The 16,157-nt window shown below is 41.6% G+C and overlaps 1 protein-coding gene across 1 annotated transcript in view; it reads left to right on the top strand.

Annotated features, from left to right (window-relative positions):
- The window catches only part of CYBB (cytochrome b-245 beta chain), a gene marked incomplete at both ends in the record, with an annotated part of 32,035 nt that overhangs the window by 3,138 nt on the left and 12,740 nt on the right, over nucleotides 1–16,157 (top strand). Inside the window, 4 exons of the mRNA XM_079726950.1 lie at nucleotides 351–461; nucleotides 9,521–9,605; nucleotides 10,279–10,424; nucleotides 12,442–12,632. Coding sequence (XP_079583076.1) covers nucleotides 351–461; nucleotides 9,521–9,605; nucleotides 10,279–10,424; nucleotides 12,442–12,632 — 533 coding nt within the window. The remainder of the gene's footprint in view (nucleotides 1–350; nucleotides 462–9,520; nucleotides 9,606–10,278; nucleotides 10,425–12,441; nucleotides 12,633–16,157) is intronic.

Raw genomic sequence — 16,157 nt, forward strand, 5'->3', positions numbered from 1 at the left:
GATGGAGAGGTGAAGAGACATGTGCTAAAGCAACCATTGTAAAATGTAAAAGGTAGAATCTTGGAGATGAATCAACAGGTATTCATTGTGAAATTATTTCAAATTCTCTTTATGTTGGAAAATATTCATAATATTTATTTTAATCTGGCCCTTGCTCCCCACCCCAACATTTTATTCATTTATGATCAAGAAGAGCCCTGGCTCTCAAGGACCTTCCTTCCCAGATAACTTGATATCTCTTGAGTGTGGGCCTCATGCTGGGAAGCCTGGGGGAGTGGGTGTAGGCAAGCGGGACGGGCGGTGTCCTGGGCGCACAGGAGTCACCCTGCTTCTTATCCTGCCTTTTCCAGTCAGCGCTGGCACTGGCCAGGGCCCCTGCAGCCTGCCTGAATTTCAACTGCATGCTGATTCTGCTGCCCGTCTGTCGAAATCTGCTGTCTTTCCTCAGGGGTTCCAGTGCGGTAAGAACCAACATTTACAAAGTTTGAGTTCCTCAGAATTTCGAAGGCCATCAAGCTCAATGCCCCCCCCCCTTTTTAACATCTTTATTGGAGTATAATTGCTTTACAATGATGTGTTAGTTTCTGCTTTATAACAAAGTGAATCAGCTATATGTATACATATATCCCCATATCCCCTCCCTCTTGCGTCTCCCTCCCACCCTCCCTATCCCACCCCTCTATGTGGTCACAGAGCACCAAGCTGATCTCACTGTGCTATGCGGCTACTTCCCACTAGTTATCTATTTTACGTTTGGTAGTGTATATATGTCCATGCCACTCTCTCACTTTGTCACAGCTTACCCTTTCCCCTCCCCGTGTCCTCAAGTCCGTTCTCTACGTCTGCGTCTTTATTCCTGGCCTGCCCATAGGTTCTTCAGAACCATTTTTTTTTTTAGATTCCATATATATGCGTTAGCATATGGTATTTGTTTTTCTCTTTCTGACTTACTTCACTCTGTATGACAGACTCTAGGTCCAACCACCTCACTACAAATAACTCAATTTCGTTCCTTTTTATGGCCGAGTAATATTCCATTGTATATATGTGCCACATCTTTATCCATTCATCTGTCGATGGACACTTAGGTTGCTTCCATGTCCTGGCTATTGTAAATAGAGCTGCAATGAACATTGCGGTACATGACCCTTTTTGAATTATGGTTTTCTCAGGGTATATGTCCGGTGGTGGGATTGCTGGGTCGTATGGTAGTTCTATTTTTAGTTTTTTGAGGAACCTCCATACTGTTCTCCGTAGTGGCTGTATCAATAGGAAAAGCAAACCAAGGGTTTGTGAGGATTCCAACCTCTGTACAATATTCACAAGCCAAGCAATGCTTGATTCTCTAGTTTATTTTTATATTATTTGTTGGTGGAGCTCCCTGGGATAGCCATTTAACCTGGAACAGACATTAAAAACAAACAAACAAACAAAAAGAAAACAACAACCAATCAACATATACCTCAACAATAGCAATAAAGTACATGTACATGTACACACACAGACAGATATACATCATATGACATATATGTATATGTATATAAACAGATTTACGAGACTGACGTGAAATTTGGGAATTAATCTCACAGTGCCATGTTTTTCAAAATTTTTAAGTCAGAGAAAATCTCTTTTGTGGATAATATCCAAAGAAGATGGGATCAATGAGCTATGAGTCACTATGTAATGAATGTGACAGGTGTTATGTCCATGGAATTGAGGAGTTCAGAGCTTTCTAAATGCCCGGGCTCTTTCACCCTCACTTCAACAATCCAGAGAGCCCCTAATATACTATGCTAGAAGAAAAAAAGATTATGTAGGAAGAGCTTTTGTAATCTATAAAATGGTATACGAATTTCTTATTGATATTGTTATACAAAAATGAGAAAAGAGGAACTTGGAATCTGCACATGTACTCAAATTAATACGATACAAAGCAAAATATGATGGGTCCCACAAAATGTTACAAATAAGGAGCTACAGGGAATCCATCAAAGGAGGGGGAAATTATATCAGGTGGTGCAGGGGATGGAAAAAGTCTTCTTAGAGAAGGTGGCATCAGATATGGGCATATAAGGATAAAATAAGCCTGTATGAGATATAAAGGAGAGAGAAAGACATTCTACATGGAGAAAACGGTATGGGCAAAAGCACAGGAAATGGTGAGGAAGTCATATCCTTGAAATCCTGTGTGATCATGACTTGTGGCTTCTCTTTGGATGTGTTTGCCACTCCTGACCACACCATAGAGGGCAGCTCTTCCAAAGTTAGGGACTGATACCCTGATGGGACCCATTCCACTGCTCATTAGTGACTAGTAGCCTCTCTTTTTCCTTTTAATAAGATGTTCTTTTTATATTAACTAGGTTTTTTAAAAAATTACCTATTAAGTAGAGGTCATTTATAGTGGAGAGAAGCAAGCAATCTACTTTGATGGGAGTGTACGGATTTTAAAGGGCAGGTGTCTGAGGTCAGGCTGGAGCTTTGCTGGTAAACTAGGACCTTAAATGTATAGCTGAGATGTTAATACTTAATTGGTAATCGAAGACTAAGTGGGTGAAGGAAAGTGATCTAAACTGCCAATAACAAAACTTGCCTTGAGCTCTGCCTCATTTTCCCTAGTCTTACTAAATTCACATTGATCCTAAGGAGATTCTTTTTCTTTGAGAACTATACAATACTTGATTTACTAATATAGGGTTAGCAGGCTACAACTAACAGTAGACATTGATTACAAGGATTTCCAAAATCATCTTTTTAACCTAAGAAACCACAGAAGTAGAACTCCATTTGATTGAAAAGCTTTCTTTTTTTTTAATTGAAGTATAGTTCATTTACAATGTTGTGTTAATTTATGCTGTACACCAAAGTGACTCAGTTATTCATATATATACATTCTTTTTTATATTCTTTTCCATTACAATTTATCACAGGACATTGAATATAGTTCCCTGTGCTATACAGTAGGACCTTGTTGTTCATCCATTCTGTATGTAATAGTTTGCATCTACTAACCCCAAACTCCCCCACACCCCTCCCCCTTGGCAACCACAGGTCTGTTCTCTGTTCTCTCTGTGGGTCTGTTTGTGCTTCGTAGATAGATTCAGCTGTGTCATATTTCAGATTCCACATATAAGTTATATCATATGGTATTTGTCTTTATTTCTGACTTCACTTAGTAGGATCATCTCTAGATCCATCCATGTTGCTGCAAATGGCATTATTTCATTCTTTTTATGGCTGAGTAGTATTCCATCGTATATATGTACCACATCTTCTTTATCCATTCATCTGTTGATGGACATTTAGGTTGTTTCCATGTCTTGGCTCTTGTGAATAGTGCTGCTATGAACATTGGTGTGCATGTATCTTTTTGAATTATAGTTTTGTCCAGATATATGCCCAGGAGTGGGACTGCTGGATCATATGGTGATTGAAAAGTTTTATTGATGAGCCACCTGTAAAGTACAACATCTGGTATATTGCAGGTGCCCAATGAACATTTGCTAAATGAAGTTCGGGAACTGTAGCTTTTTTATTCTCCCCCCACCTCCTGTTCAAATACTTTCTATTTAGAGGAAGTAAACCCTGAGAAACAGGCAGTGTTTTCGCCAGGACAGCCTGTTAAGAAATCCTTGTTACCCCACAGGCCCAAATTGCGATGCCATTGCGCGGCCATGCCCCATGAGTGGCGCATGTTGTAATGGCCACTTTTAGGCTTCTTGTGGCCTAAAAGGAGGGAAGATCCTCATGAGGGTCTATAAAGACAGGGGTGAAATGAGGCTGCTCTTCAAATTGCAGAGAAACTCAACTCTCTAACCAGAGAGACCTGTATGTCAAAGAAAATATTTTTAAAAATTAGCAGCAAGTAAGATTCTTTTACAGATAGGGTGTGTCCCTCCTCTAGATTTCCCAATCTGAAATGTTAACTGGGCCAAGAACCTTCTATTCTGATTGGGATTAAAATGAGTACACATGCTGTGACTAATGTTGGAAATTATAACGCCTGCCACTTATTGAGTCTTCCTAGACCTCACCTCGTGAAATCCGCATGTCAGGCCAGTGAGGTGGGGATGAAATTCATTGAGAGTGTTGGGATTCCAACCCAGGTGCTTGTGCCTCCAGAGCCTGTTCACTTTCCTACATGCCACCTAAACTCAAAACTCTCTTGTGGTGGTCCTATGGTCTTAGAAAGTCCATCATGTATATATGAATATTTGGGCAGGCTGAATAACCTAGGCTAGAAGTGACAGAGGTGTTGTAAGTTCAAGGATTTATTAGTAGGCCTTTATGCAAACTTAACAGTCACAAAACTTCAGTTTCTAGTGGTCTTAATCCTTTAGACTTGGCTTTATAATCCTTCTGCTTAGCTGGAGAAGGAAAACCGCAGGGTTGGCCCACCCCATGAAAAATAGGGGTAAAGACTCTGAGCCCGCTCTGTTGAGGGAAATGGGGAATGGTGGGACTCAGCATACAGAAGTCCCCAAAGAAGCCTTCATAACCTCAACTTGGATGGAAGTTCTAGTCTGAAGATCAGAAAGAAACAGGAAGGCAAGAGAGTGAGCTCTTTTCTATAACCTTATATAGCCTGGGAGTCAGAGGCCCTCGATGTAGCTCTGTATCTGACCATGTGGTCCAGGGCAAGGCTCTTGGACTTCCTGTCTCATAGTTGTTGTTTTTCTTTTTGTTGTTTTTAGCTAAAAAGCTGGTGAGATAATGCAAGTGTAAGAATGAATATGAATGATATTCTAAAAGTGTGTTAATGGACTAAGCCTGTCAACTAATGAGTTGTCAGTTAACAAATATTTGTTGAGGGCTTCCCTGGTGGCGCAGTGGTTGAGAGTCCGCCTGCCGATGCAGGGGACACGGGTTCGTGCCCCGGTTTGGGAAGATCCCACACGCCGCGGAGCGCTAGGCCCGTGAGCCATGGCCGCTGAGCCTGCGCTTCCGGAGCCTGTGCTCCGCAACAGGAGAGGCCACAACAGTGAGAGGCCCAAGTACCGCAAAAAAAAAAAAAAATTTGTTGAGTGTCAACTATATGCTAAGCACAGCAGACATAGAGTGAGTAGCGAGTAAGACATGGATGAGCCATGAGCTCAGGGAGCTTAGAGTTTTATGGAAGAGATAGAAGATAGACATGTAATTTCAAAATTATAGACAGTGCTGTACAAATCCAGTGGTGTTCTTCATATTTATCGCATATTCTACTGCCACCAGGTTTCAACATTACTATCAGTTTCTTTGCCTGAGTTCTGTAGATTCAAGGCTGGCTTTTGCAATTTATCTCAAACTGCGTATAAATATCTACTTCAGATTCATTCATGGCACTTGTGGCGAGACCAGGTGTACATAAAATAGAACTTTAAAGTTTCCATGACACTCATGTTACAGAAGCTAATGTTTTGCCCCATTAAATATGCACTTCTTTGTTCCATTTCTCAATGTTTTGAATTTTTTTGCTCTCACAGTTTGAATCGAGCATAGCAAGCTGCCGAGATAACTCAGTAATCTCCCCTGCACTTGAATGTTAGCTTATTGAGATTGGGCAAGGCTCTAGTTGAGAGTAACAGAGGAACTTCCCTTTAGAAGTCAATAGCAAAAAGGAGAGCAGCTGTTTGGTGAGGAAGCTGTTGTGCATGATGGCAGCTTGGGTCATTAGTAGGTGGCTGGCGGTAATTCCCAAGTGACTCAAAAGCATAAAAATGGTTTCTGCATGGTAGGGAGGGAGAAAAAAGCCCTGGGCAGTCACAGGCAGCAAAGCCCTCCCTTTCTACCCCACCAACCAGCCATCTTGCCCCCTTGTCAGGAAATGAGGAAATTATATCTGGAAGCCCCGTATAATCATGGCTTACGGCTTCTCTTTGGATGTGTTTGCCATTCCTGACCACACTATAGAGCGTGGCTTGGAAAAATGAGGGATTGGTGCCCTGGTAGGACCTTAGTTAGTTCTACTAACTCATTAGTGACTAAGAGTCTCCGTTTTTTCTTCTAATAAGATGTATGTATTTCATACTAAATAGCATTTTTTTAAACCACCTATTAAGATCAGACTATTACTGAATGGACCTTGTGTTTCCCAAGCACATCTCTCCATTTTTCTGGCACTCAGTTAACTTTTCTCTAACAGTTTGTTGCTCAAGCTGATAAGAGGCATTGAAATCTATTGTTTCATATTTTTGATGATCCATGTTGATGATGATAAAGGGTAGAACTATGGAGACAGTGTAGAGACCAGGACAAAACCACATTCCTTTTCTTCAAATTCAGCATGCAGGAGCAAGTATCTTTTCCCCCAAAAGTTTCAAAACAGTTTGTCTGGAAGTAGAAAAGAAAATCGTTTGGCATGTATAGATATGTGGGTAAATACATCTCTATAGGTTTAGAATAATTGTCTTGGGTTCTAGGACAGTGAAAATGTCATTTAACCAAATAGTTATGAAAGGATTGTTAAAAATGCATGGTATATTGCTCTGCACACAAGATGCTTACCCTCTAGCTGGGGAGCCGTGCCATACTAGCTGAAAAGTTAAATAATGATACCAAAAAAAAATCGAGTGTTTATTAAATACCTCTCAATGAATCTATGAAACAGACCTACGAGGGAATAATTATGATAAATATATAGGTGAGAAAGCTGGAAACTGAGCATATTGTTCAATGTCACACAGCTAGGTGGTAGGGTTGGGGTCCAACACAGATATATCTGATGGCAAATTGCTTTCTGACCCTACTAATTCCCATTCTCTCATTCTTGGGACTCCAATTGCGTCTGTCACGCCAGTGAGGACTGTATTAAATGGTCTATTTCTGTGTAACAAATTTCCACAAACTTAGAGGCTTAAAACAACTCCTGTTTACTAGTTCACAGCTGTGCAGAAGTCCAGCATCCTGTTGCTCAGGGTGTCACAAAGCTGACATCAAGGCGTCAACTGGGCTGAATACTCATATGCAAACTCTGGGTAAAATCTTCCAAGCTCATTCTTGTTGGCAAAATTCAGTCTCTGGCAGCTGCAGGACTAAGGTCCCTGTCTCTTGCTGACAGTTACTCTGGGGCTGCTCTCAGATCCGAGGTGTATTCCTTGCCATGTGGCCCCTTCCATCTTCAAGCCAGCAGCAGCGTATCAAATACTTCTTGCACCTAAGATTTCTTTTAGACCCAGATTTAAAGGGCTCGTGTGATTGGGTCAGGCCCACCCAGATAATCTCTCTCTTAAGGTCAATTTGGGATTTTCATTAACTCTGCAAAATCCCTTTTTCCATATAATGTAACAAAATCACAGGATTGTCATCCTATCATAGTCATAGGTCAGGTCTCACCCACACTCAAGGGGAGGAGATTAGATAAGGTCATTGGGCATCATCTTACAATTCTGCCTACCACAAGGACTCTGCGAAGCTGTGGAGGAACCTAGCAATCAGGAAACAGGAAAAAGATATGTCCTTAAAATTGTAAAAACTACAAAGGAGTAAAACAATGTACGGCGCTTGAAATAAACACAAAAGACAATGAGGCTATAAAAGAAAACAGGACAGTCAATTCTTCACCAACAGAAGTGTAAAAGAAGTGACTTCAACCAGGAAACCCTTATTTTGAGAGCCTGAGTCACCGGTGAACAATTTGTTGTAGCTGCTGCTGGTAGGGTTCCACCCGTATTCCCTCTGCACTGTCAGTTCCAGTATGTGGGGCAGCTGTCTTCTACCAGCTCAGGTCATTCTCTTCCTGAGGATTTTCTTTCAGCCCTCTCCTGGGGCAAGCCGGAAATACCAGTGAGTTGATGCCCTGGGAAGAGCCTTCAGCCAACCATGGATAGGAGTTGGTAGAGACTACCCAAGTTTCCTAACCCCTCAGGTAACAAACCTCTGGGGGTGTATCCTACACAGTCTCCCAGAGTTCCCTGATCGGAGAGCCCGCTGATAAGATATGGTAGTGGTAGTTGATGTGCTAATACACCCTTTATTGGTTTCCTTCCCTTCCCAAACTTACTCCCTCTAACCTCATTTTCCAAATAGAGTACTTTCACTTAACTTCTTGTCTTGGTTTTTAGACATGGAGAATAATAGTGACTGTATCTTTACATTTGGTTTGATGGAAAAGGGAATGAACCTCGAAGACAAATAGTCCTGGATCCCAGCCAATGTGAGAGTTAGCTTTAGTTTTGTTATCTGTAAAATAAGGACAGCAATACTTATCTGGTTACCTGAAATGAGGCAATGATTATGGGTAAACTGCCTGGCTCACAGAAGGCACTCAATAAAGCCAAATGTTTTTTCCTTTCTCTGAAGTCCTCAGTGTCTTCCTTACTGGTATTTCTGCAGTTCCAGGAACCTGCTTTCATGATCCAAACAGCCTGTCCTCCCTAGATGTAGCTAACTCAGAGATAGTGGAGCAAGCACAATTTTCTATGCAATTCTATTTTTTCTATAAAACCAGAACATTTTATTAAAAATAAGTAAGCCACCCTGGTGGCGCAGTGGTTGGGAGTCCGCCTGCCGATGCAGGGGACACGGGTTCGTGCCCCGGTCCGGGAGGATCCCACATGCCGCGGAGCGGCTGGGCCCGTGAGCCATGGCCACTGGGCCTGCGCGTCCAGAGCCTGTGCTCCGCAACGGGAGAGGCCACGGCAGTAAGAGGCCCGCGTACCACAAAAAAAAAAAAAAAAAAATTTTAAAAACAATCAAAAAAAACACTTAAAGCAGCTCCTTGCACAAGTTCTTTGTAAGTACTATTATTATTTTTGCTATGATTATTTTGTTAATGATCTCCCTTGTTATGTTGTCTCTATCAACATATGCAGGTGGACACCTTTTTTCTCCTCTCATAGTGTCTATGTCCTGGAAGGGTGCTATTCTAAAACTATTCACTTGTTCTAGAACTGTTCACTTGTCTGTGTCCCCATGGACCTTCAGGTCTTTGAGGGCAGCCTTGTCCTTTTAAAATTTCTATATCCCCTTGTTATTGAATAAATTAATCTGAACTAGAAACTATATAGTTAGATGTTTTCTGTCCAAATTCATATTTTATACAATTAAGCAATGGATTCCATGAGAGGCTTTTTATGTTAATAGTACGAGAACCTAAAACATTGGTTAAGCCAGCCATGCCACTTATTGGCTGTTTGACCTTGGGAAGATGACTACATCTATCTGAGCCTCAGTGTTCTCATCTGTCAAATGGGTGGAATGGGGCTTCCCTGGTGGCGCAGTGGTTGAGAGTCTGCCTGCAAATGCAGGGGACGCGGGTTCGTGCCCCGGTCTGGGAGGATCCCACGTGCCGCGGAGCGGCTGGGCCCGTGAGCCATGGCCGTTGAGCCTGCGTGTCCGGAGCCTGTGCTCCGCAGCAGGAGGGACCACAGCCGTGAGAAGCCCGCGTCACACACACACACACACACAAAAAATGGGTAGAATGATGTAGTTTTTAGGATGGTCATAAGAATTAAATGAGATGATATGTGTCTAATGGCTGGCACAGAGAAAACTTTCTTGTTAACAATTACGATTTCATTCTTTTCCCTTTAATCCAAAGTGCTGCTCAACAAGAATTCGAAGACAACTGGACAGGAACCTCACCTTTCATAAAATGGTGGCATGGATGATTGCACTTCACACTGGTATGTTCATTAAGATATTTGAGATTGCAAAGAAAACTTGGAACCAGAGTGTTTCCTCTAAGATATTTTTAAAATCAGGGATCAGCCTTTGCAGGTAGATTAGGTGGTGATTGGACATGTATATTTTGAATGAGTTCTGTGAAAAAATATTCGCCACTCTTTCTGCCATCCCAACACCAGGATTTATTCCTTCAGGTCTTAAAACTTTTTTCCCTTAGGCTCTTCTGATAAAATCCCAGTGTATTCACCCTTTTACACACTTTTTAACATCAAAATTGTTTGTTAGTCCACATATGAGAGCTTTTATTCATTCATCTTTTAAATACTTGGTTGAACATGTAGATTCATGGATTTCTTGCAATAACCCTACAAGGGCCATAGCCCATAAGTTGAGAATTTCTTAAGATAGCCTTTATTAGCTAAACACTTTCTTTTTATTATTGTTTGTATATATGCATATATATACATATGTATATATGATAGTATTCATGTGTTTATGTGTATTTTGTGTTATTATTATAATTATTAAGGTGGTAGTGTTGGTGTAAGAAGGGATCCTTATCAAATCCCCACTAACTTATCATAGAGTCAGGGGCTGCAGCCAGAAACCCAGCTACAAATAAAATTGTACACATACTTCACCCTCTTTGTTTCTCTTCTCTGCCCTCTTCAGCAATTCACACCATTGCACATCTATTTAATGTGGAGTGGTGTGTCAATGCCCGAGTCAACAATTCTGACTCTTATTCAATAGCACTGTCTGACATTGGAGATAAGCCTGGTGAAACTTACCTCAATTTTGCTCGACAAAGAATTAAGGTAAGCCTCTTATTTCCTTATTCAGATGTTCTTTAGACATTAAAACTGAGGATTAGATTTCAGTGAGTGAAGAATTCTACTTGGTCAGAACAATGACAATGACAAAAATTGACTAACTATCAGAGGGACAATTCTGTAGGTTCTAAGAATGTGGCCACAGAGAAAATGTCTCCCACACTCCTGATCCCATATGTAGAGGGTCACCAGTTTCTTAAAGTCACCTGTAAGAATGTGTATACGTGGAGCCTGGAGTAACACAGGCTTATCCATGGCAATGCCCAACAGTCAAAGAAAGCCAGGAACATAGTCTAGTCAAACAAAGTTGGGTTTATTACTTACTGCAGCAAAGAGACCTCACACTATGAGGAAGTCTGGGGCATCTCAGGAGGGTGTTGAGAAAGGCTTGCTGTGGGACTTGTGTTAGATGATTCAGGAGGGGTTTCAGGAAGCAAGCATTTGCTCTGGATCAGGTATGGTCAGGAATTGGGGACAGTTCCAGCATTGGATACCTTAATAATTTTTTTCTAGGAGGCAGAAGAATGGGGTTAAATCTGTAATAGGTCAAGAAGCAGCAGTCACCCATGTCTTTGTCTTGGCTCAGATAAGATTTCAGAGTGGTCTCGTTTTTGTGTCAGTCCATCACAGTGACAGAATGACCTTGTCTGATGTTGGTGTTCTATGAAATTGTTTATGTGAAATAGGGAACCCTCTGGCTGAAGTGTTAATACCAGGTCAGGCACCAGCTGACATCTGTCAGCAATGCTTTTCCTCTTTCTTGTCTATAACATCTGAGAGGTGGCCTATGTCTGCTAATTGCTCCAGGGGCAGCCATTTGGGGAATCCTCGGCCAAGGACTTTTTCCCTTCCAGCAGTTGCTGAGGCTTTCTACACTCAGAGGGAGAAACTCTAAGTCATCTTCATGTGCCCAATGGTTTGGGAGGATAGCCGAATCACATCACTCACTATACACCGAATTCCAAACATGTTTCCTTGTCTGTTTAGAATAGATTACAAGAAAAGTTCCATGATTTTGTAGAAATAATTATCCTCAGGCTGATATAAAAAAATTTGCCTGGTCTATTTAGGGACAGAATTAAACCGCATCAAATAAAAGAGAAATTCTTTTTCTATAATGTCTTGGATAATTTTTCTTTTACTTGTTCATTGTACAATGATACGTAAGGGTGGCAGTGTGAACATATCAAGTGAGCTGACACTGCAGTGCTGTGCCCAGATCTCTTCAGATCACTTTTACTATGTCTGTGCTCCCCTACCCTTCTGTGTGCTTTCACTTTCAATTTCCTGTATTTGCTTTTGTTCCTCAAAGGACTGCCCTGGGGCTACTGGAGTCCCTTTGCCCAAAGTCCCTTTGCCCATATCTGAAAGGGCCTGGATAGCTATCTCGCTGAGCAGCTCTTAACCAATAACTGATGGGTGCAGGCCATGAAAACCCAGCTTCCTTGCCTTGAGTCAGGATAAACTCTAAGGTGTAATTTACCCTCCACAGTTCCCCTGCAGCATCAGGCTGAAGATTTGGCCCGAGATCACCCTCTTACCTGACTTGTTCCTCTTTCCTATCCTATTAACCATTCCTTTACCAGCTTCTTCTGGAGCACATTCTTTATAAATCCTCATCTCAGGATCTGCTTTGGAGGAACCCAGCCTAAGATGTTAGGCATGCACAGAATACATTTACAAACTAAGCACTATGACACTTTTCAAATCAAAGGGAAACAGAGCTTCAGAGCCTTTTAGGACATATAGTTGATACTTTATTTGATACTCCCTTAGAACTATTTCTGTGTATCAATTGATATTTCCTATGATACCTCAACCATGTAAGACTTTTTAAATTTGGAAATATCTATTCCAATTCTATACCACTCTGTTGGGGGGATGGTTAGGATAATCTAAAGGGGGGATGAAAATGCCTATTGCCTTATTCACTGGACACTTTATAAATAGGTAGCCCTACATTTGAGAGCCTACAAATAATATGTGTGTGTGTGTTTTACAGAATCCTGAAGGAGGCCTGTACGTGGCTGTGACTAAGTTGGCAGGCATCACTGGAGTTGTCATCACACTCTGCCTCATATTAATTATCACCTCCTCCACCAAAACCATCAGGAGGTCTTACTTTGAAGTGTTTTGGTACACACACCATCTCTTTGTGATCTTCTTCATTGGTCTCGCTATCCATGGAGCTGAGTGAGTATTTAAACTCCAAGGCCAAGTATTTTATGTCCATCAGTTTCCAGGTGTGATGCTCTGTTAGAGGCACAGTGACCTCCCTGTCTTTGTGTGGTCAGCCTGTCTGCTGAGGGAATATGAGGGGAAAACAGAAGTCACTTTGATAGAAACCACTCAGCGCCACTTTAGTTTCTGGTACCTGACTCATAACTATTCATAGTGCGGTTATTTATAGCAAGCTTGGAAAATACACCAAAGTTTTGAATATCTTTGCAAGCATATAGAAAGCACGCTGAGAGTGCTGGCAGGGTCTTGGATGTCTGCAATGATGTTTCCTGTGGCTTAATCCCTAGAAAATTAGACAAACTCCCAAACCAGAGAGGTTAATGATTAATCAGGTGAAAGGGTTTGCTGTCGTTCGATGAGTTTTTTTGTTTGTTTAATTTTATTTATTTTTGGCTGCGTTGGGTGTTCGTTGCTGCACATGGGCTTTCTCTAGTGGTGAGCGGGAGCTACTCTTCCTTGCAGTGCGCGGGCTTCTCATTGCAGTCGATGGCTTCTCTCGTTGCAGAGCACGAGCTGTAGGGCTCAGGGCTTCAGTAGTTGTGGCTTGCGGGCTCTGGAGCGCAAGCTCAGTAGTTGTGGTACACGGGCTTAGTTGCTGCACAGCATGTGGGATCTTCCCGGACCAGGGCTCGAACCCGTGTCCCCTGCATTGGCAGGCAGATTCTTATCCACTGAGCCACCAGGGAAGTCCCCGTTCAATGAGTTTTGATTCAAGCCAATCATTCACTGATTGCCTACTGTGTATGAGGACCTATCTCAGGCACTGTGGGGAATACTAGAAGGAGAAATACATGGTTATTGCCTTCAAGCATCCTAACATAATAAAGGGAAAAGCTAGCTTCTATTGAGCATTTGTTACAGACATGAAATGTTTCTTTTAATCTCCAAAAGGTAGAGATGCCCTTACTATCCCCATTTCCAGGGGAAATTGTAGACAAGGAAACAGACTAAAAAAGGTAAAGTGTGTAGCCAAGCTGCTACCAGTTTATCCGTGGCATAGCTGGGGTTGGAGACCAGATGGGCTGAGGCAGGCCATGATGAATGCTCTCATAGAGACACACGGTGCCTGGATGTGTGGTTGGGAGAGTTTGCCTTATTGGGACCCTTCTTTCATACCAGGCTTCCTTTTTTTACTCTTTCACACTAGCTGATTCTCCCACCTGCACGCAAAAGCAGGCCTGGGAAGTTCCCCGGTGGGTATGGGGCTCCAGATAACTAAGGGTGGAGGAAGTAGGTGTCAAGGCTCAATGACTCTGGTCTGAGTCAAGTCAGCCTAGAAGTGGCTGAGACCTGAAAAGGGGAAGAGTGGAGAGAAGCAGCCTGTGGCAACCCCTCATGTGCTTTCTTTTTTTTAAATTTATTTTATTGAAGTATAGTTGATGTACAATGTTATGTTAGTTTCAGGTGTACAGCAAAGTGACTCAGTTATACATATCCATTCTTTTTCATATTCTTTTCCATTATAGGTTAGTACAGGATACTGAATATTGTTCCCTGTCCTGATGAAGTGCATTCTTCATCAACTTGCTGACCCTGACGCCTGGTCATCTCTTTCTAAGCACTGAAAAATCTGTGTAGACAAACACTCTCTTAACTCTCCTAAAAGCATTTGAGTATCTTTAAATGGGACTTGGTCATCATCCAGCTGTTTCAGAAAATCCTAGAGAAAAAAAAAAAACTGAATTTCTTCCCCTCTCTAGCTTAGTAATTCCACCACTTTACGTTTGTATAGTTTCATAGATATGTATTTTCCTCTGGAGCAGGCAGAGGAGATATATGTACCCCGTTCTCCATCTGAGGAGAATCTGCTACTTATGCTGGTTGGCTGATTGCTCGGTCTCCTGGCTAGGTAGCAGCTGAACTGGGATTAAAAGCCAGGTTTTCTGACTTCTGGTCCTGGCATTGAGAAGAGAAGGAGAAAATCAGATTTTTTTTTCTATCACTTACTCCCCAAGTGAACTTGAGCATTAAGAACTTTAATAGTTATCATTTGTTGGACGCTGACTTTGTGTCTGGCGTTTTATATGCATCATGCCAATTGATTACTAAAACGGACTTCTAATGAGGTACTTATACGTATCTTATAGCTGAAGAAACTGAGGCTCAAAAGAAGTTAAATAACTTGCCCAAGGCCACCAAATTAGCAAGGGGTGGACGTGGGATGTGAAAACAAGGCTGTCTGGCTTGGGTCCAGAATTGCTTTCACCAAATCATTCTGCTTCTAATTACCTGGTCTCTCTAAGCCTCAGTGTCCTCATACGTAAAATGAGAGTTCTAATACTTACATTTCAGGCCTGTTATGAGAATTACCTGAAATAATTTGTGTACAGTGCCTTTCCCAGGCTTGGCACATTATAGATGCTCAATACATGGTAATTCTCTTCCCCAAGACCTAAGGATAGAAAGCAATGGTTAATGACCTTGAATTAAAACATCCTCTGAATATACCAACTGGCATAATAAATTTTAGGTCCCCCAAACAAACTTTTACAAAGGGCCTTCTGTGTCTCTTCTTATTATATATTCTGAAGACCTTGTCATTTATGTTCCTTGAGGTCAGGGACATGACTTACTCAACTTTGTGCCTCCCTCCCTCTGTTCCCACTCAACCTGCATTGTCTTATGTTTTAGTAGTTGCTCAATTAATATTTATTGAATTGAAGTGAATGGGCTCCAAGCACTTCCAGGGACACACCATCAGCGTTGATGTCTGTGAGAATGGCATAATCTCTACAAAATTAAGTCGTCTTAAGTGGATTTCAACATTTTGGTTGAATTTAGACAATTTTGAAACAACAAATACAGGATTTGTACTAAGCCTCAGGGCTACTGTATGTGGTTGTATGGGTTTTCAACTACATAAGGGTGCCTGGCCAAGGGGAAAGAAATTAGCCCATGCTCTGCTGGCCAAGCTCCTGCCTCTAGGACTGTCCTCAAAGAGGGGGCATCTTGTTCTAATTTGCACAATAGTACTGTATGGGCCAGCGGTTGCTCTGTTGGATTTGCAGTTTTTCTCTTTTTATTTGTTTGTTTATAAATGAGAATAATACTTGAAACAGAAGCACAAATATTGCCTTTCAGAAAACATGTATTGATGATCCAAAACTTACCCTCTATAATGTTACATATAAATATCCTTTGTGTCACTGTACATATTTTTTTTCTTTTTCTTTTTTTTTTTTTTGGCCACGTTGCACGGCATGTGGGATGTGGGATCTCAGCTCCCCAACCAGGGATCGAACCCGCAACCCCTGCAGTGGAAGCGTGGAATCTTAACCACTGGCTCGCCAGGGAAGTCCCCATATTTTTTTTTTTTCTATTGCTAAAGATCATGCATTTTCTTTCCCTTCCTCTAACCTATTTGGAGGGGGCAAGAAGTATTACTTTTAAGTGAAAAGTATAGGACCCATATGAGAATACTAATAAAAATATGTCAGAATCTCAGAAAACTAAGAATTTAATCTCTTGTTCCTAAAT

This window comes from Hyperoodon ampullatus (assembly GCF_949752795.1).
Source record: "Hyperoodon ampullatus genome assembly, chromosome: X".
Lineage (NCBI taxonomy): Eukaryota > Metazoa > Chordata > Mammalia > Artiodactyla > Ziphiidae > Hyperoodon > Hyperoodon ampullatus.